The 22,332-nt window shown below is 37.9% G+C and overlaps 1 protein-coding gene across 2 annotated transcripts; it reads right to left on the reverse strand.

Moving 5' to 3' along the window:
* Nucleotides 1-1,634: 1,634 nt before the first annotated feature.
* stxbp3 (syntaxin binding protein 3) lies at nucleotides 1,635-21,965 on the reverse strand. Of its 2 annotated transcripts, none has more exons than XM_067371054.1 (19): nucleotides 21,864-21,965; nucleotides 20,623-20,672; nucleotides 18,451-18,532; nucleotides 18,147-18,223; nucleotides 14,851-14,923; nucleotides 14,642-14,742; nucleotides 14,412-14,557; nucleotides 14,223-14,316; nucleotides 11,902-12,026; nucleotides 11,627-11,725; nucleotides 10,683-10,749; nucleotides 10,511-10,576; nucleotides 10,311-10,391; nucleotides 10,093-10,228; nucleotides 9,810-9,916; nucleotides 7,174-7,275; nucleotides 4,809-4,889; nucleotides 2,747-2,895; nucleotides 1,635-2,653 (listed from the first exon to the last, which is right to left on the reverse strand). In XM_067371054.1, exons 1-18 carry the CDS (start codon nucleotides 21,907-21,909, stop codon nucleotides 2,785-2,787), a joined length of 1,644 nt encoding a protein of 547 aa, XP_067227155.1. In that variant the 5' UTR covers nucleotides 21,910-21,965; the 3' UTR covers nucleotides 1,635-2,653; nucleotides 2,747-2,784. The 2 variants fall into 2 exon arrangements, with proteins under 2 accessions (XP_067227155.1, XP_067227154.1); XM_067371053.1 differs by having other exon boundaries at nucleotides 4,804-4,889; nucleotides 21,864-21,963.
* Nucleotides 21,966-22,332: the final 367 nt, after the last annotated feature.

Raw genomic sequence — 22,332 nt, forward strand, 5'->3', positions numbered from 1 at the left:
CTTCCGTTTGAGGATGCCCCACAGATGCTCAATTTGGGTTTAGGTCTGGAAACATGCTTGGCCACTCCATCACCTTTACTCTTAGCTTCTTTAGCCAAGCAGTGGCCGTCTTGGAGGTGTGTTTGGGATCGTTATCATGTTGGATTACTGCCCTGCGGCCAAGTGTCCAAAGGGAGGGGATCATGCTCTGCTCATTCATGGCTCCCTCAATGAACTGTAGCTCCCCAGTGACGGCAGCACTCATGCAGCCCCAGACCATGACACTCCCTACACCATGCTTGACTGTAGTTAAGACACACTTGTCTTTTTACTCCTCACCTGGTTGCCGTCACACACACTTGACACCATCTGAACCACATAAGTTTATCTTGGTCTCATCAGACCACAGGACATGGTTCCAGTAATCCATGTCCTTAGTCTGCTTGTCTTCAGCAAACTGTTTGCAGGCTTTCTTGTGCATCATCTTTAGAAGAGGCTTCCTTCTGGGCCAACAGCCATGCAGACCAATTTGATGCAGTGTGCGGCGTATGGTCTGAGCACTGATAGGCTGAACCCCCACCACTTCAACCTCTGCAGCAATACTGGCAGCACTCATACGTCTATTTCCCAAACACAACCTCTGGATATGACGCTAAGCACGTGCACTCAACTTCTTTGGTCGACAATGGCGAGGCCTGTTCTGAGTGGAACCTGTCCAGTTAAACCGCTGTATGGTCTTGGCCACCGTGCTGCAGATCAGTTTCAGGGTCTTGGCAATCTTCTTGTAGCCTACGACATCTTTATGTAGAGCAACAATTCTTTTTTTCAGATCCTCAGAGAGTTCTTTGCCATGAGGCACCATGTTGAACTTCCAGTATGAGAGAGTGAGACTGATAACACCGAATTTAACACTCCCCATTCACACCCGAGACCTTGTAACACTAACGAGTCACATGACATCAGGGAGAGAAAATGGATAATTGGGCCCAATTTGGACATTTTCACGTAGGGGTGTACTAACTTTTGTGGCCAGCGGTTTAGACATTAATGACTGTGTGTTGAGTTATTTTGAGGGGACAGCAAATTTACACTGTTATACAAGCTGTACACTCACTACTTTACATTGTAGCAAAGTGTCATTTCTTCAGTGTTGTCTCATGCAAAGATATAAATTTACAAAAATGTGAGGGGTGTATTCTTCTGTGAGATACTGTATATATATTATACAAAACAGTAAATGAAATTTAATTTAATGATAAGTAGCAACAAAGTAAAAAAGTCATACTCTAGGTGGCAGAAATGTTTTCTTCATTTCCTAGAGTAATCTTTTTGTTCCCACAAATATAGGTCATATCAACTTTCTGTCAGAGAAGCGGTGTAAATGTATACAGGCTTTCGTACAGTATGCATTCAGATGCTCAACACGCACATCCGTTTTCACGCATTACATTATAGTTTAAATCCCAAAATAGGACAGATTTGATAAGATTGGTTTACTCAGCATCATCAAGTCCTCTGAGAGAATCCCTCATTGTACTGAGACCACAAACCCGCAGTAATCAGAGACAACAGCATCCGCTCTGTCTCTCATGAGGGAGATGTTTCTGGAACAGCATGCACTGCAGAAATAAAGAAGACTATCTTGTTACCTTTGTGTCTTTGACTGTTTTATGATTTTTATAAACTCAAGCAGGAATTGTAGTTAAATCTCTCAAAATCATCAACAAACTCCTCATGGAAACCACAACACAGCACCTGCATTTAGATACAGAAGGCAAGGACAAAATCAAATCATATATTCAGACAATATATTTATGCAGAAGTACAGATGAAATTAGACCACATTACAAACTGTATAAATGTTACAAACCAAACAGACGAATTGAACCACATCATTCATGTCATGTCAGTTGTTCAATGCAAGTATACATTAAATCTGTTAAATCCCTCCTTTGTTCATTCTTGAGTATACATACTTTATACAAGCAACAGACATGAGCAAGCAGACAATAAATAATGTACAAATCAACCTAATTCAAGAACAAAAAGACAAACATTAAAACAGCTGTTCAAACAGACAAGTCAGGAGGTTAGTGTGATAGATATAAACAAAAAGACATGTAAATCCAGTGCACTATAAAGGCACCAGTCTGTAAGGCTCTGGTCACGAGTACACTGATGTCATTATGTGTCCATGTCATTAGAAAATGTCCTTCTACTGTATTAAGGGGTTATCAAACAAATAGCCATGTTGCATGTTAATAGATGTTTTATTTTTCCATGATAATTTTATTAAGCTCTATACAATAATTTAGAAATGCCTAAAAACCTCAACAAACCCAAATCTCAGTGTGTGTGAAGTTAGTTATAAAGACTTGATGTAATATTTAAACTGAACTGAACATGAGGTTTACACATGAAATCACCTCAGAATGTGTTTTACTCCCTGTAGGAGTGTTGTTTTGTTTTTATGTGTAAAGCGCTGAAATGAATGAGGAGTAATGCTATACGAGGCGACACAAAAGCAGGTGAGATGCGTTCCCTTCAGTCCTGGTGGGTATATTGGGCAGGGCTCAGGCTTTGCCCTCCTCAATGGTAAAGGTTTCCATGGGCTGTTTGCCCAAATTAAAGATATCCCGCAGCAGAACACATGGAGTGAGGATGTGTGTTGAGCCTAAGGACAATCAAAAAGGCAAGATTTTAAGTCAAAGTCACAAAGCCTCTTTCATGATGTTGTCTGTATGCGAGCACTCGTATGGACTCTTACCGATGATGACCTCACAGGATTTATTAGACTGGGTGACTTCATAAGCACAGCGCATTTCTGAGTGACTGACTCCACCCAGAATAAAGATGATGAGGCGCGAGCCGCTCCTGAGATCGTCCGGAGAGCTGCCCTTGTGCTTCTGCCGCGCACTGGCACAAAACACACACATTTACTGCATGCAACATGAGGAAATATACACTTCTGTTCATAAGTCAGGAAGATCAGACCAATGCTCACCAAGGCTGCATTTTTTTGATCAAAAATACAGTGAAAACAGTTATATTGTGAATTATTAAAAACAGTTGTTTTCTATGTGAATATATACTGTAATTTATTCCTGTGATCAAAGATGAATTTTCAGCATCATTACTTCAGTCTTCAGTGTCACATGATCCTTCAGAAATCATTTGAATATGCTTATTTGCTGCTCAAGAAACATTTATGACTATTAATGTTGAAAACAGTTGTGCTGCTTCAGATTTTTGAGGAAATGGTGATTTGTCAGGATTCTTTGATGAACAGAAATAAAAAGAACAGCATTTATTTGAAATTGAAATAATAGTAACATTATAAATATCTTTATTGTCACTTTTGATCAATTTAATGCATCTTTGCTGAATAGAAGTATTAACTTCTTCAAAATAAATCTTACTGACCCCAAACATTTGAACAGTAGTGTATGATTATGACACCATGCAATTATATCATCTGCAGGAAATTAGTCTTTTCACTTTAAAGGGTTAGTTCACCCAAAAATGAAAATTATCCCATGATTTACTCAACCTCAAACCATACTAGGTGTATATGACTTTCAGAAAGTATCTTCTTTCAGACAAACACAATCAGAGATATATTTAAAATATCCTTAGTCCTCCAAGGTTTATAGTGGTAGGGAATGGAGGGCAGAGTTAATATATATAAAAAAAAAAAAAAAAAAAGTGCATCCATAAATAAATCAAAATAATTCATACGGCTCCAGGGGGTTAATAAAGGTCTTCTGAAGTGAAGCAATGTTTTTTGTAAGGAAAATATCCATATTTAAAAATTTATAAACTTAAAAAACTAGCTTCCGGTGGATGATCGTACGCATACTGCGCAAGTCGACTTAGGTGAAAGAGCAACCCCTGATCCGACGCATGATGTATTGACAAAAGGCAGAGGAGAGAGCAAAATAAATCACCGGTCACGAATTAGAAGTCTTAAAGGAGAATTTTTAAAGGATTTTGATATAAGAGAAGAGGAGCTTGAGTTTGTTGCACAGCTCTATTTGTTTGAACCGTGAGAGGCATCTAAGCTTACGATACTTCTACATCCTGTGTCATGCAACGCGTCAGAGGATTACTATTGTGGCGCAAGTCGACTTGCGCAGAATGCGTATGGTCTGCCGGAAGCTAGTTATTTTAATCAAGTTTTAAAAATATGGATATTTTCCTTGCAAAACCACATCGCTTTGTTTCAGAAGGCCTTTATTAACCCCCTGGAGCTGACTGGATTACTTTGATTATGGATAGATTCATTATTTTTTACTTCAAAATGCAGCCCCCCATTCCCTACCATTTTAAAACTTGGAGGACTAAGGATATTTTTAAATCTCAGACTGTGTTCATCTGAAAGAAGAAAGTCATATACACCTAGGATGTCTTGAGGGCGAGTAAATCATGGGATAATTTTCATTTTTAGGTGAATTAACCCTTTAAGTGGCCCATGTTATTTAAAAAATAACATGAAACAAAGCAACAAAAAGGAATCTAAACATAATGTGTAAAACTGTTTGTGAACAGAAAAAAGCAGCCAACAACCCAAAGGGACAAAGTTGACCCTTGCCTTACCTCACCACTCTGAAAGCCCAGAGGAATGAAGAAAGAGACATTGACTATAACTTCAAAACTCAACAATTATAATGAAATGTTTGGGATTTATTTTTTTAAATGATGGATGAGCTGGCATGAAAACATACCAAGATATTGAACATAGAATATCTCTTTAAGGGTGTACCTTAACAGAAGTGATACAGTGATTGATTCAGTATGTAAGAGAGTTGAGGGAACAGTGAATACCTTACAGCACGCGAGCCGTTCCAAGCAGACGGGCATTCAGACTGGAACGGCCAGTCTTTAATGTCCAGTTTGTTCTCCACTGCATCCTACCACACACACACACACACACACACACACACACACACACACAGAGAGAGAGAGATTTAGTGGAGTAGTCTTTATTTGCTGTTCTTACTAATGCATAAAACATAATTTAATGCATTGTGTATTTTATTTCAAATAGGCCCAATCATGGAAAAAAATATCTCTATTGACCATATTTGTAGTGTGCCACGTATGTGAGCTGATGTTTATTTGGAATCAAAGCATTAAGTATATCCTCAGTGTTTCCCACAGGATTTTGTGAGACTGTGGTGGGTGGACATCGGTCCCTGTATGGGGGTCGGGGGGCATGCCCCCCACAGGAAAATTTTGTACATTTTACATAGAAATTTGTTCTCATGTGAACATTTTTGTGCTCTAATAGTAATTTATTTATTGGTGATGGTACGGCACATTAGTCACATACACAACATATAGTAGGCTAAATGATAGTTCATACGTGGTCAAACAAGTAGAGTATACATTTTAACCATTAAAAACATATGTAGCAAAAGATGTTACCTTTGTTGAATTAATTTATTTCTAGAATAATTAGGGGGGGGCTGTATCTATACATCTGTATATAAAAAACAAAAAAAACAAACAAACAAAAAAAAAACTTAATCGTGGTAAAATGTTCAATTAATTGAGATTGAGGTTTTAGGTCATATCATCCAGGCCTACTAGCAACATGCTAAAACCTGCTAGCAACAAGGTAATTAATGCTTTCAGAATGCTAAATCATGCTAGCAACGTGCTAATTCATGTTAGCAATGTGTTTCACAGATTTTATTAGATTTTTTGCCATTTACACTTGCTAAATATTATCAGATTCCAATCAGATATGCACAAAAATCTGATGAACAAGGCTTAAGATATTAAAGTGGCAATTTAATGTTTCTTTTCACTAGAAGAAGAAAGTACCCGCTAGAAATCAACACAAGACTGTCTAACAATTTTTTTTTATACCAGTGTTAAAGTGCTATTTATAGCTGACAAGGAAATAAGGTGGTGTCCATTTGTGATTTCTGAAAGCATGAAATTTGATCTGTCAGTCAAACCTGGGATATAAATGTCAGTGGCCTTAGCCCTAAACAAATGTGCAACAGTCTTATTCAGCTCACATCCTGTTGTATTATATATCAGGGCTCAACAATAAGGATGGCCTACTGGCCCAGGGGCAGTATGAGAGTGTTTCAGCACACTTACTGGCTCTTATGGGCTACTGCTGCATAGATAATGAAAAGTGACATTCTTCTACATCCACTTTTATGTCTTGCAAACTTAAATGTTCGGGTTTACAGTATATACATTTATGTTAACATGCTGTGTAATTTCCAACTCATCATATGGCAACACTAGTAAGGAGTACAGCTGTTACCAGAAGCTAGTTATTATAGTCTATAAAGTTATAAATATGGATGTGTTTCTTACAAAAACCCATCGCTTCACTTCAGAAGGTCTTTATTAACCTCCTGGTGCCGTATGGATTACTTTTATGATGGATGGATGTGCTTTTTTCGGCTTCAAAATCTCAAGCTTGGAAGAGCCAGGATTTTGTTTTTTTTTATGCATCTCTGATTGTGTTTGTCTGAAAGAAGAAAGTCATATACACCTAGGAAGGCTTGAGGGTGAGTAAATCATGGGATAATTTTAATTTTTGGGTGAACTAACCCTTTTAATGAACAGCAAAACTCAGCATTTTGTTAGGTCACTTCACATACCCCAGTTGAGAACCACTGCTTTTCGACTGATGTTTAAGAGTTAGACCATGTCCTAACGGGACATGATGCAATAAGATTCCAGTGACAAGCACATTGTCTGTCCACAACAGAAACACGTCTACTAGACGCAACAAAATCAATCGAAAAACACAGCCAATCAGAAGAGCATGTGGGCGGAGTCTCTCTGCAAGTGCACTGCACTCACAACCAAATGGATAAGTACATAATCAAATTTATAAATATTACACCATTTTAAAACTAATGAGTGACTGAAATGTTTGGTCACATTGAGTTCACAGTTTGAATGTTCTGTGAATTACCCATTGTTGCTTTCAGTATGGTATAAAAGGTCAAATAAAATTATATTCAAACTCACAGTACATTAAAATGTAACATTAAATAAAGCACATAATCAGTACCTGAGATTATCATTGTCACACTTGTATGATGTATGATTCTAAAATAGAATAACCACAGCTGATTTGGACAAAAACTATGATTAAAATGGACAAAACACCTTTTTTATCGTGTCATGTCTGATTAGGACAGTGTTAGAGTTACTCACCTCCATTACATCTTTGATGACAGGTGTCCAGCGAGACACGTTGTAAGTCTCCTCGTCTGACCGGTCTCTCCGTGATGGTTTGCGAGCTAAGAATGTGCTTGTCTGTTATGAAGAGAGATAGAGGTGAGAAACTGAATATCACAGGACTCCAGACTAACATTTGAGAGCAGAAGCACCAGAGCCACTGAGTTCTACAGATGGAGGAGCCAGCACTTGGATTAGTAGAGCTTCTCTAGTATTATACTGAACTGACGGACAGCTTCAGTGATTATAAAAACGAACACACTTTACTTGGTTTCTGTGTAATTCAGTATTAAAAGTGCAAAACTTTGACAAAAATGTATTTCTTGATGATTTGATATTTTATAGTAGTGATTTCTTAATGTCTAAATATAAATTAAAAAGCAAAACCTGTGAATAAATATATATTAGCGAGTGGAAATGGCTAATAAGTCAATAAGTGTTCCACTGCCACCACCTATTGGTTATTTCATGCCTTTTTTTTTTTAAATAAAAGTGTTTGTTTGCCACCAAGGGCTATATTTTAATGATCCAAGCACATGGTCTGAAGTGCATGGCGCAGGTGCACTTAGGGCATGTCAAAATCCTTTTTTGCTAGTTTAAAGGATTAGTCCACTTTTAAATAAACTTTTCCTGATAATTTACTCACCCCCATGTCATCCAAGATGTTCATGTCTTTCTTTCTTCAGTTGAAAAGAAATTAACATTCACATTCAAACAGGACATACAGCATAAACTTTTTGGAGAATACAGATACGCGGTTTTGACAGAGGCGAACATTTGTTTATATGAAGCATATACAGTTACATTTTTTTTTTTTCCCCCGAAAAAAATTACAGATCGTTTTGCTAGATAAGACCCTTATTCCTCGTCTGGAATCATTTAAAGCCCTTTGAAGCTGCAGTGAAACTAATTTTGACCTTCAACCGTTTGGAGACCAGTGAAGTCCACTATAAGGAGAATAATCCTGGAATATTTTCATCAAAAACCTTAATTTCTTTTCGACTGAAGAAAGACATGAACATCTTGGATGACATGGGGGTGAGTAAATTATCATGAAAAGTCTATTTGAAAGTGAACTAATCCTTTAACAATGGTTGGCGTGCCTGCGCATAGTCTAAAAGGGTTGTACCTATTCTCTTAATGATTCATGGGTGTGTTTTGGGCATAACGTGCAATAAACCAATCAGAGTCTCATTTCCCATTCCCTTTAAAAGCCAGGTGCACTCGCGCCATGGTGGATTTGTTATTTACTTGCAGTATTTGCAAGCGGAAAGACTAAAGACTTTTATTTTTAATTTTTGACATGTTTGTGTGCTGCTGTGCGTCCCTGTGTGTAACAAGCAGAGTGTACACATGTTGTGCACCCGCCTATAGGCACATAATACTAACGCCCTTTAAATAACAAAAAAAATAAAAATACTGTGCCATTGACTTCAGACCAGATTTCAGTTGCCTCAAAATAGCAACATGCCAACAATGTGCCTGAACACACCTCATTTTCAGACCAGCACGCCCATGGGCGCGAGTGCATTCGGTATTTAAACAACCGGCACTGGACGTAAAAAATTATAACTGTGTTGGGCTGAAACTAGCAAAAAAAAAAAAAACTTGTGTCACGTCTGGCGTCCCATTGCGCCAGGTGTATGATAGGGCCCTCATAGTTGGTATTTCCTACAATTATTAAAGGATGAACAAATAATGGTTTTGGTCATCACATTAAAAATAACATTTAAATTGGATAATATTTAGAGCTTTGAAGTGCTGGAAAAAGTGTGAAGCTCCTCAAAGTCCTTGAAAAGTGCTTGAATTTCACTCTCAAAAGGTTGTACGAACCATGAAAGTAATTTAAAAATATTAGACTATTTCTGCCACAGTTAGTGTTCAGTTAGCGTTAATACATTAAATCCACAGTGAATGTTGTTGATTTATGAATTGAAAAGGCTCCTATAACTTGATCATTCATGGCACAATGTTTCTCCTGAATTCCACGTTAGCGCTGTTTTTTATAACAGAAAATTCTGCGCTGAATTCAAAGGCTTTCTCACTGGATCTCCCGGTGCTGTGTAGTAATGGTGTTGCGTGATCAACGATTAGCCCGTGAGTAAACCTGTTCTGAGCTTGCACTGTCTGTTATTGGTCTGAGCTGAGCATGTTTCTCATATGCAACAGAAATGGCAGCTCTTATCAGTTGGGCAATGTGGTGGTGGCACCAGTGCGACCTCTAACAAAATTTCGTCACAACAGCAGGAAAAAAGGTTGCAAAATGGTCGCCCTGTATCAGCCAAAATAAAAACTTGTAGAACAGCACTTGTATTTCACACGGCACATCAGAATTGTCACCGGAACTTCAGTATCAAGTCGATTCAATAGCATATCACAGTATATGCTGTGGTATGAGAAATGGCTCTGCGTGCCATGAAATTTCATTGGTATTAATACTGAAACATTGTAAAAGCATACAGCAGACTAGCACTTCCCTAAATATGTTCCAAGCTACAAAAATGCAATTCAAAACATATCAAAAACAAATAAGTCATCAGTATGAGTGAATTATGTAACGCCAGTGGGAAGAGATTCAGTGCTGGAGGAGAAAAAAGCATCCGCATACTCACTGTGGAGACGATGGGAACTCCCAGATGTTTCCAGTTCAGGATATACCCACTCTCATGCTCAATTTTCACATGCTGGATCAGTTTATTCAGGTTCTCTGCTGTTGTACCTGACCATGACACGCACACACATATATATTATAATATATATGTGTATAGCTGAATATATGTGTGTGTGTTTATTATAAACACAAACACATATATTCAGCTGTACACATCCAGCAGGAAAACATACTAAGTTGGATAGTTCAGATCTCTATTATGACAGGAAAAGAGAAACATCCACCGTTGAGACTGAAAATGTAGAGAAGCACGGCCCGGATCTTGTCATTGGTGTTATACTGGTTCAACAGCACAGGAAGTAACGTCCGCATGGGGTCCTTTACCTTCTGTCCTTCAGCATCTGCACCTACAGCCAGATCCTACACACAAACCAGAGACATGAACGTGCACACTCTGGCCAGAAGAGGGCACCCTTTCTCTCAAGAGTTCACCATGCTCTACCTGTTCTGCTTTGCAGAGTTTTTCCACAAATTCCTGATAATGGCTCATCAGTTCCTCGGCTAAACTTAAGTGGACAGTTTTCTGAAAAGGACGGAATAGTGAGTCATCCAGTGGGTTTTTACAGTATTTTAGGCAGAATGGATGTCACAGGTGTCATGTGATAGCACACTCTTTCAGGGCATGTGAGGCAGCTTGATTACCTGAGCCACCTGCTTACGGAAGGCTGGCATCTTCTTCATGAGCTGTGATAGCGCTCCGATTGTGATCTGCCAATGACAGGGGGCATCTATGACACGCTCATATGAAGGAATCTGTAACTGGAGACTACCGTCATTGTTTGGAGCTGTAATTAACTGTAAAAATATACTGTACCTTCCCATCAGCCTTTTGCTTCTCATTTTGGCTGGCAGAAATGTCCTTCACCAGTTTGGGGATTCGCCTTTGGAACAAACACATAAGTAATTGTTACTTTAATAAGGAAATTTATGATGATAATTTGGCCTATAACAAGGACACACTGCATGTGGGTCATTCTGTGTCAACTCAACCAGGCGTCCCCGGCTAAAATTTTTGATTTTGGTCATTTTTTTCTGGTGAAAGACATGCATAAATGAAGAAGAAAGTCAAATATTAAATGTCACAGATGTATATTTTCTGAGTAATCCACTATTTTGTAGATGGGGGACAATATGACAATTTTCACCTGAGATTTGGAGCCAAATTAGAGGCGTGTAAAAATGACTAGAAATGTATTTTTTTCTGTCAACACAATTGACCCTTCACAAAGACCCTCCCTACTCAGTAAATAAACATCTGTGACATTTAATATTTTGGCTTAATTTATCTTGGTTGATCTGACACAGAAAGAACCCGTGTGTCTTTTGTGAAAGAAGCAATCCCATAACGCACTGCAACAAGCTTTTCTGACAAAATTTCTGAAGGATCATGACACACTGAAGACTGGAGTAATGATGCTGAAAATTCAGCTTTGATCACAGGAGTAAATTACAGCTTAAATATATTCACAGTTATTTTAAATTATAATTATATCCATTTAAATAATAATATTCCACGTTATTACTGTTTTTACTGTATTGCTGATCAAATAAATGCGGTCTTGGTGAGCAGAAGAGACTTATTTCTACATTAACAAATCTTATCATCCCCAAACTTTTGAACAATAGTGTATTTTATTACATGCAGAGAAGTACTGACACACACGGTCAATAAAATCTGACCATTGCAACCAATGTTTTGTGTGCCAGATCGTGGCCTCAAATCTGCTGGTTCATATGAATTCAAGTATTTCTACTCACTCAGTGACCTCAGCAATGTGCATGTGACGTAATTTGACCCATAATTCATCATCTTCATTCAGTAAAGCTTCTTTCTTAGAGCCATCCTTTGATTTATACCTAAGAGAAAACAGAAAAACAGTAAAACACATCAGTGATCTTATTATGGCTCTGCTGTGTATCAAAGTAAATAGAGACAGCTCTGATTTCACATTGAGTCCTTCGTAACAATTCCAGTAAGAATTTCAAGCTCATTTGAGTGTTAAATGTCAGGTGATTTGGCTGAGGTGACATACTCATAGGTGTTGTCCTTTATTGATAGAAGGTCATAAGCCATGGCCTGGTAGGTGAGCTCGTGAAGAATGGGGCTGACAGGGTCCAGCGCACGATCAACGATCAAAAGCTGAGCTGGCGTTTTTCCCTGAACATGAAAGAAAAGTTCTGATGGTTAGTGCCAACAGAAATATCACTTACAAGACAACATCAGAACAAAAACCAAGACTAGAAACAAGCCTCAGGGTGTAATGGGAGGAAATGACCTTTATTCACCAATCCCACACAGGCTTTTCTTACAAAATTAATTTTTGTGAAGTCTTTTCAAAATTCTGTATGTGGCATTGAACAAACACCCATCTATTCTAATTTAATTTTAGACTGACATTATAATCTCAGTGGTTTATGAACAACTAATGAGCTTTGGTTGTTTGTCAGGAAAATAATCTAAATGATCAAAATGCTCTCATTACAAGACTTACTATGCTGCACGCCAACTCAAACTTGTGTACATGAGCTGAGACCAGACGTGAGATTTGATCGTAGCCAACGCTCACGTCCATATTGATAAATGACAAGTTTGCCGTGGAAACGGCCGCACACACAGTTTTCTGTTGTACGTTCATTTCATAAATGAGGCCCATTATTTCTCACCCATCTTAGAGCAAATAAATACTTCCGAAAATATACATTTTGTGAAAAGACTGAAATACACTACTAATATACTGATTTGCTGCTCAAGAAACATTTATTATTATTATCCATGTAGAAAACAGTTGTGCTGCTTCATATATTTGTGGAAACGGTAATATTTTTTTTTTTACTGTTTGATGAATAGGAAGTACAAAAGAACCACATTTATTTGAAATAGAAAACTTTTGTAAACGATAACGATTAAAATAAAGAACAAAGAAGCACATTATTAATTTTTTTGTCAGTAGGTTTATTTAATGTAGTAAGAAATGCTACAGAAATTGAGTAATGTAAAAGTATAATAAGACACTGCATAGTCTTCATTGTATGAATTAAATATTAATTGAATCTTATTAAAGACACAAAAGACCTTCAGTCAAGAGCAGCGAGTAATTTTCTCCTTTACCTTTGTTCTTTCATTATCTTCAATGACAAACAGCATTGGTTGCTGTCACTTTAAGAGCTGCCACTGCTGCACATGACATCTCACAACTCTTTACTTTAGTTTTAAAACTTAATTAAACTCTTTCAAGGCTGCTTTAGATGATACTTGACAAAACTGATAATTTTGTCATTATTGTGTATGTTATTGTTCCTTTAAGCGTGACAGAACTTGATTCTGGCACACCGTCCATGCGCGTGTCTTCACGCACCATGCGTTGTGTGTGACAAGCTACAGTTTATGGTGACAAGACATTCACAGACATTGCGTTCTCTTTCGGCACACTTAAATGGTTTAAAAGCATTTGCATGAAAAAGAGTGGCGTGATCATATATTGTAATGCTAGCCAAAGGATGACAGAAAAAAAAGGATGCTGCGTTAATATTTTTAATGCGTTAAACTGGAAAAAAAAAAAAAAAAAAACGCATGTTAATACGTTAATGATGACACCACTAATTTGTTATCTTTATTAAAAGATAAATTAAATAGATAATTAAATCTATTAAATAGATAGATAGCTCCTTAGCATGAGCTAACTTGATCATGTCAAGCTAGGCGGGCGAGGTTTTTTCGCAACCAGGCACCTCAGCTCCACCCACGTCCTGCCTCTTTTTGCCCATCTGGGAGTGATGCACTGCCAAGATGGCTATGGCCGGCTCAACCCACTTTGGGCTTCAAAAATGTTCTTCAGACACCTATGGGTGACGTCACGGACACTACGTCAATGTTTTATACAGTCTATGATTTGACCTGAACTGAATTACAACTGAATTTGCAATCACATGCTGAGAAACTTGTCATTCTGTTCACAAGCTTAAACTGTGTCAATCAGCGCATGCACCACATCTTTTTACAGCTTATTGTGCTTAACTCTTTAACATCATGCACATACTGCTCTTTATTTTCTTCATTCATGCGCTCTAACGTGTCAATAACCAGTTCTTCGATATGTGGATATATTTACATATCGCTATATAAAGGATATAGTGAAATCTCTAATGATAGAAACTTTATATTGTCGCCACAATATTTAATCACCACCAAGCCCTAATTATAAACATCTTTATTATCACTTTTGATCAATTTAATGCATCCTTGCTGAATAAAAGTATTATACTTAAAGTAGTACATTTTAAGAAACTATATTTATGTAAACATCTGGTATATATATTCAACGATACTATCAGATAAGCTGATGTAAGCCCTCACCTTGTTTTTCGAGATGTCATCCAACTCGTAATGTCGCGCCAGTTTATTATCCACAAGTTCAGCCAACTGCTTTCCATATCCGAGAGCTGAATCTCTGCACAGGACGAAGAACTCAATGATTCGATGTCCATTCAAACATCACATCAGGTGTAATCTTAGCACAAGTGAAGTGAAAAAGAGTGCCTGTACTTCTTGTATCTGACTCCAGGGTACTCGTCCAGTGTGGCGCAGAGAGTTACGATCTGATCGGCGATCATCTCCAGCGTCTGATCTCTGTCCTGACTGTTCGGATTGTAGATGCTCTTGAAGGCCTCTGGGTTATCACAGGTAAACACCTGCACAGGTGACCCATAAAACATGGTCATAAACAATAAAACACTCAGCCAGACCAGGCTACATGAATTTCCAGATAAACTCACTTGTGCTTCCTGTGGCAGAAACGAGATGTTGATCTCTTTACACACTTTAATGTGTTTGCCACAGTTCTTCTTCATCTTGTCAAAGAGCTCATCAGGACAGTCTGGGGTAATTTCGATATAACCATAATAAAAATGTCACTGTTAATGAAAATAACATGTATCCTAGCTGATTTTTTGTAAACAAATCAGAGTTGAAGCAGTGAACTCACAGTCAGTGAAGAAGACATATGCAGCTCTGTATTTGGGTTTCGGTTTGAAGTCATTAATAAAAGCATCAACACACTGCAAATATAAGACATTCCGGTTATAAACAGATCATCACAGTAAAGTAAGTGACATATGTACACTATATGGACAAAAGTCTCAGGACACAGCACTTAATTACTGAATTCAGATGTTTTAATCAGACCCATTGCTATAGGTGTATAAAACCAAGCACCTACCTATGCAGTCTGCATTTACACAAACACCTGTGGAAAAAAAAAGGTCGTTCTGAAGAGCTCAGTCAATTCAAGCGTGGTACTGTTCCGGCAACTACCGAGCTTTCTGTTTAATAACAATGTTTTTGAAGTTTTCCAATCAGTTTTTAAAGGTGCCGTAGAACGTCTTTTTAAAAGATGTAATATAAGTCTAATGTGTCCCCTGAATGTGTCTGTGAAGTTTCAGCTCAAAATACCCCATAGATTTTTTTAAATAAATTTTTTTTAACTGCCTATTTTGGGGCATCATTAAATATGAGCCGATTTAGGCTGCGGGCCCTTTAAAATGCTCACGCTCTCCGCCCACGGAGCTCGGGCTTGCCTTGAACAGTGCATAAACAAACTTTAGACAGCTAATATAACCCTCAAAATGGATCTTTACAAAGTGTTCGTCATGCAACGTCTAATCACGCAAGTATGGTATTTATTTGGAAGTTTACATTTGATTCTGAATGAGTTTGAGGCTGTGCTCCGTGGCTAACGGGCTAATGCTACACTGTTGGAGAGATTTATAAAGAATGAAGTTGTGTTTATGAATTATACAGACTGCAAGTGTTTAAAAATGAAAATAGTGACGGCTCTTGTCTCCGTGAATACAGTAAGAAACGATGGTAACTTTAACCACATTAAACAGTAAATTAGCAACATGCTAACGAAACATTTAGAAAGACAATTTACAAATATCACTAAAATATGATGTGATCATGGATCATGTCAGTTATTATTGCTCCATCTGCCATTTTTCGCTATTGTTCTTGCTTGCTTACCTAGTCTGATGATTCAGCTGTGCACAGATCCAGACGTTAATACTGGCTGCCCTTGTGTAATGCCTCGATCATGAGCTGGTATGTGCAAATATTGGGGGCATACATATTAATGATCCTGACTGTTACGTAACAGTCGGTGTTATGTTGAGATTCGCCTGTTCCTTGGAGGTCTTTTAAACAAATGAGATTTACACAAGAAGGAGGAAACAATGGAGTTTGAGACTCACTGTATGTCATTTCCATGTACTGAACTCTTGTTATTCAACTATGCCAAGGTAAATTCAATTTTTAATTCAATGGCACCTTTAAGAAAAGCATTCCACAGAAACAGCACTGGTTAAAGTTCTAAACGATATTTTACGGACTCTCGACTTTTTGCACGGCATTTGATACAATTGACCGCTCTGTTCTGATCTCTCATTTGGAGCACTTGGTGGGTATTCAGGGAAATACCCATAAATGGTTTCAATCCTATTTTAATAATAGAAGGTTCTCTGTTAGTATTGGTGGATTAACTTACCTTGGATGCAGCTCCTCTTACGTGTGGTGTCCCTCAAGGTTCTATTCTCGCACCGATTTTATTTTCCTTGTATATGCTTCCCTGGGTCAATCTTTAAGAAACAAGGTGTCTCCTTCCACTGTTACACTGATGATACCTAAATCTGCCCCTGGGATCTAATAACTTAGGTTGGGATACTTTGGTGGCTTGTCTAGCAGATGTTAAGACCTGGATGTCCTTAAATTTTCTTCACCGCAAAACGAAGATTATAGTTTTTGAAACTTCAGCGGTTGCTACTTTCCCTTGTCTAAATTTCAGCCACTAGTGAAGAATATGAGTGAGTATTTTGACAATGCTCTCAAATGTGACAGATAAGTACAGTAGTCAAAACCATTTTTTTTCCCATCTTAGAGTCCTAGCTAAAGTAAAACCATTTCTTTCTTTTAAGGACTTTTAAAGGGTCATTGATGCTTTTATTTCATCAAGGCTTGATTAATGCAATTCCCTTTATATGGGTATTAACCAAGCATCTCTTAACCGTCTCCAAATGGTACAAAATGCTGCTGCTGGGCTCCTTACTGGTGTGTGTATACTGCATTGTATCCCAATTCGTTACAGAATTGATTTTAAATTCTTATTGCTGGTTTTCAAAGCTGTGAATGGTTTAGCTCCCACATATATTTCTGATTTACTATCTGTTCGTAATTCTGGAAGGTCTCTTAGGTATTCGAGACAGTTGAACATTCCTCGGGCTAAACTGAAATCGAGACGAGACCAAGCCTTTGTGGCTGCTGCACCCAAACTCTGGAACAGCCTACCCTGTTTTCATTAAAACTGCCACCACACTGCATGAGTTTAAAACAGAACTCAAAACCCATCTTTTTTTCTCTGACTTAATTGTTGTTGATGTGTGTTGTGTCTGGTTTGTTCTGTGCTGTAATTTATGTTGTAAATGGTGATTGTTTGATATACTGTACAGCACCTTGGTCAACAATTGTTGTTTTTAGTGGTGCTATATAAATAAAGCGCAGTTGAATCAAAGTCCCTTTAGTCATTTCACTCGGCGGACATCTTTGAAACGACTCTCGGGTATACAATTGCAGCTCCTATCTCTTTGAATGGGGAAACATCAAATTCTCTAAAGTTGTTTGCCAAGCTTTCGATAAATTTTTGAAATCACCAATGAAATCTGACAACTACCTCATCAACTTTGTTTCTAAACGCTCAAATCATGACAAAAAAAACTTTTTCAGGCTGGATCAAGCTAATGCGCAGTCCTAAGTATGCGTCTCTATAGGAGGCATGCATCTGACTGTTTTCTAAAGGAACCTGAGCTTCTGACGCCCGTTGCAGTGACGCGATGATCAGGACTTATTCCGCCATAATGCGCGGAGGCGCGATGATAGTATGGGGCTGTTTTTCAGGGGTTGGGATATAGGTCTCTTACTTCCAGTGAAAGGGAAATCTTAATGCTTCAGCATACCAAGATATTTTGGACAATGCTACGCTATGCTATACATTTGAGCATGACTGTGCCCCAGTGCACAAAGCAACATCACAAATGTGCTACTAGAAGAATGCGCAAAAACACCCATAGAAACACTCCAACATCTTGTGGAAAGCCTTCCCAGAAGAGTGGAAGCTGAGAGAGCAACTCCATATTAATTTCTATGTATTCAGAATGTGACATCATTACAGTCCCTGTTGGTCAGATGTCCCAATACTTTTGTCCATATAGTGCATGTTTCCTAAACTCTGACCTTGGCAGTAGGGGTCATGAAGTAGATGGCCTTCATCTCTGGAACTGGTTCTCTGTTTTTGTACAGGTCCTCCACAACTGTGAACAAACAAAAAGGTAACACATTATGACAATAATCCCCCATCCAGCACAAGTTCATTCTTTTTCTTGATACAGAGGAAACGAGAAAGCTTCCCTTCTGGAAAACACAGGAAGGAAGAGCGTCCGACTCTCACTACACAATGAAGTTCAAACACTGTATCCACAGACAGCTGGATTTCTGTCTAACACACGAAATGTTCAACTGAACCTCTTCCCTCACTTACTTGTGATGTTCTCTGACATGAGATCGGACATCTTGCAGCAGGAGGAGAGGAGGCGGGTGGTAAACTGGTCCAGTATGAGGATCTGTGAGAAACAGATTTGACATCAATCACAATTACGGAACATGAATCGTTAATGGGATAACTTACCCAAAATTAAAAACTACGTCAGTAGGAATTTCTTTATTTCTTTTACAAAAAATGATAATTTGAAGAATGTTTTGGTTCCCATTACAATACAATGGAAGTCAATGGGAACCAAATCTGTTTGCTTGCCAACATTCTTCAAAATATCTTTTTGGTTACACTTTATTTTAAGATTCCTTTTTAGTGTAATTACACAGTTAAATGTGCAATATGTAATATTTTCTGTCCGCTAGAGGTTGCTAGAGGCCTATTCAAAACAAAGGCGTAGCTTGATGATGGCAAGTTTGAGCGCGGAATCTTGGGACATGTGTCTCCACCTCTATGGATGGTGCAAAAGAATAGGGATTGGACTCGGGAAGAAATCATGTTCATGGATGCAATTATTAACGTTACTGTAGTATGAACGGGTGTGTCTCATACGTTCTGAAAAGTGAAGCCACGGGCTCTTTGATCGCCCCCTGGAGGCTGGATGCAGTACAGGTCATAAACCCCGCCCTCTCAATGCAGTCGAATGAGACTTCAGTGAAAACTTGAAAATAAATTCTGCTTCAAATAAAACTTTCTGAAAGATGGTTTTGGTCATTTAAGGTAGTTGTTATCACACTGATATATATTCAATTGTTCGTTTTTGTGATGATTTAGATTTTAGCTTTTAATGCTATTAAAACGGGGTGTGTCGTCATGATTCGAAGTTGATTGACAGCTTGTCTGAGGACTGTCGGAGCTTCGAGGGGAGATTGAAGATGTATTAACTAACTGTTAATTTTCGATTTCTTTGTTATTTAACACCAACAAAATGAGTTGTTCAGCAGTAAACTGTACTAACCGACCTACAGGATCTGACGGATCACTGAACTTTTTTTCTGTAACATCAAATGTGGGCGTTATAAGCTAATTAATAAATGTTATTAGTTAAGATAACACACCTAATGTTAACCATGTCGGGAAAAAGCAGGTGATCGTTATCTGGCAGTTACTTGTTTTGGGTATAAAATAATAATTAGCAGGACAAAACTAATGATAGCTTACTCTAATTACAGCAATCAATCTCCTGTAACGTTAGTTGAACTTGATTTAAAATGGCAGGACCGTTTCTGATGATTTAGAGTTGTTTCTAGTGGCATATTATATTGATTTTATCTACTGAATTTGCTGTTTCAAAAATATTATTGCTCTAGAAACAGAATAGCCTATTATTTTATAGGTAGACTTTTAAATTGTGTATAATTTTTATAGTCTATTTAAAATACATGAATGATGACGCAGTCATCTGGGCGGAAGTTTGATATCGCGACTCCGCCTCTGGCTCAACTGACGATTCCTTCTGCGCATGCCAAGGCTCCAAACTTTTTTTTTTTTTTGACGTATTGCGTAACGTGTCAGTGCCCATTCATCAGCCCATTTTGGCTTCAGATCAATACAATGGAAGGAAGCGGCGTCACGTCGTTCATCTTTTTTTACAGTCTATGAGTATGAAGCAGAGCAGGGCTGAACGAGGCCGCTGGAGCGATTACGCAACACATGCCTCACAAGCAGCAGAACTTTTATTATGACACAGTCGCCGGCGCTGCTTCCGCTTTTCCGGTCATGAGTAAGAGGTAACACAGCTGTGTTTATCATATTAGATACATTTGTGTGTGTTGAGAAAAAAACGTTTTTTGTTTTTTTTTAAAAAGAGAAACAAAGAAATATATATATGGATCAATCGTTCACAATAAGATCTTTAACATTCATTCACGAATAAGATTACGATTATATGACAAACGATAGATACTTACATTTTTCTTTTTTAAATGTGCATTAAAATGTTATCAGAAATAGTTTTTTTTTTTTTTAGCATGTAGTGAGGAACATGGCTCCTCTGATATCAATCCGTTCTACCAGCGTCTGTGTTTATCACACAACAGAGGACTATTGCAAGAGCAAACACTGTATTAACTAAGCCAACTGAATATGGATGAGCCCAAACGGCCAATCGTAAAATTGAAAACTACTGGAAAATATATATATAAAAACATTCATACTGACCTTCCATACTTCTGACTTTCTGCAGTCAGCAATGATGGTGTCCTTGATTCCTGTGACGTCAGATAAATCAATCTATTAGTTATAGCAGTGAATCAGATTTTCTGAAGCACTATGGAACTGAAAATCAAGAAAAATTTCCAAGAAGCTTTATTTCCTGTTTTGCGTTTGTTCTTCTTGAGGGCATGTAGTCTTATGTAGACATAAAAAAAAAAAAAAAAAAAAAAAATATGAATATGTTTCAGTAAATGAAAGTAAAACAATTACCAACTTCTGAAGTGGGCTTCTCTGAAAACCCATGATTCTACATCCTCTTTCGATTTATATCACTTAAAAAAATTAACTTAAAAAAAAAAAAAATCAGTGTAAAAGTGTTTTTTTTTATGCTGCAGTGAGGAAAATTGTATGAGTGAAAATTGAATGGTGAATTTGATTAATATGTCAGTTTACAGTTTTCTCCATGTTATGATTAAGCTATATTATTTAACTAAACTAACTGGCGTAAGTCATTTTGAGCATTTTCCACCCTCCTGTGAAATCCACTGACCCCCTGGTTCAGAACCACTGCAATGTAAACAAAGTGCATACACCCCTTTAAAGTACTTTAAAACACACACACACACACACAAGAAATCTATGTATGTAACAATGCAAAATAACTTTGTGTGTGTTATGGCTAGACTAAATCAAATGCTATGGCTCTCCTTTCGTAGAATAACTTAAATGTCATAACACAGCAGACCGGAAGTCACTGATAAAGTTCACAGAATGTAACACATGGGCGCGGGAGAACTGAAGTCTCTTATGACATCACCAAACACTCAAACGCGTCATGAAGACATACAGAGCCCCAACTATGAACCCGTTCTCCCTTAAAAACTCCTGCAGAATCATCAAAGTGAGCACTCAACAGTGCTACTGAGCTGGACAGGCTAACATTAGCAGAGCAGCTAACGGAAACAGTGACTCAATGACACATGCAAGTCATTTACCGAGACAAACATAACGCAGACAAACGGGACACAATCCATATCGCACTGTTTCCTTATTAAACTCCAAAACAAACACCCAAACAACTTCATAAGGCGACTGTAACTCCTCTTAGCAAACCCAGCACACTCAGTGTGTCGCTTTAAACTTCTGACAGCTCTTCCTCTAAGTTGAACTCATATAAATGAAGAAGCATTGGACCGTGCATGAAAGAAGTCTGCAGAAAATCAGCTGTTTGCTCTCAATTAACTTACTTTGCCAAACTATTTTTTTCAAGCCGTGTTCTGCTCCAGTTGCCATCTTGAGTTGAGTCGAGGCAAATGCGCGCTTCCGTCATCTGGGAGGAGGGAGGGAGAGTGCGCGCGCGTGTGAGAGTTCACGCTCGGATGGAGAATATGTGCAGATTTATATAGAGCGTGTTATTTTTTAAAGTCATTTTGTGTATAGGTGCATAACTTAAAAGTGAAGCTTTTGAACATTTCCACCATTACTGCACAGGGAAGAAGATATAGTTCATTAAACGGGTCATTCTTCAATTGGAGTGGCAAACGTGAGGCAAATTATTCTGGCAACACATTACATTAGGTCTAATTTGTTTAATATTAGTTAACACAAACTATCAATTAGCAATTTATTTTTAAAGCATTTATTAATTTTTTAAAATCTTCAAAATAAAGATTAAAATGTCAAATCTGCAAGTAATCAATGTAACACCACAGACTA

This window comes from Chanodichthys erythropterus, chromosome 20 (genome assembly GCF_024489055.1).
Source record: "Chanodichthys erythropterus isolate Z2021 chromosome 20, ASM2448905v1, whole genome shotgun sequence".
Classification (NCBI taxonomy): domain Eukaryota; kingdom Metazoa; phylum Chordata; class Actinopteri; order Cypriniformes; family Xenocyprididae; genus Chanodichthys; species Chanodichthys erythropterus.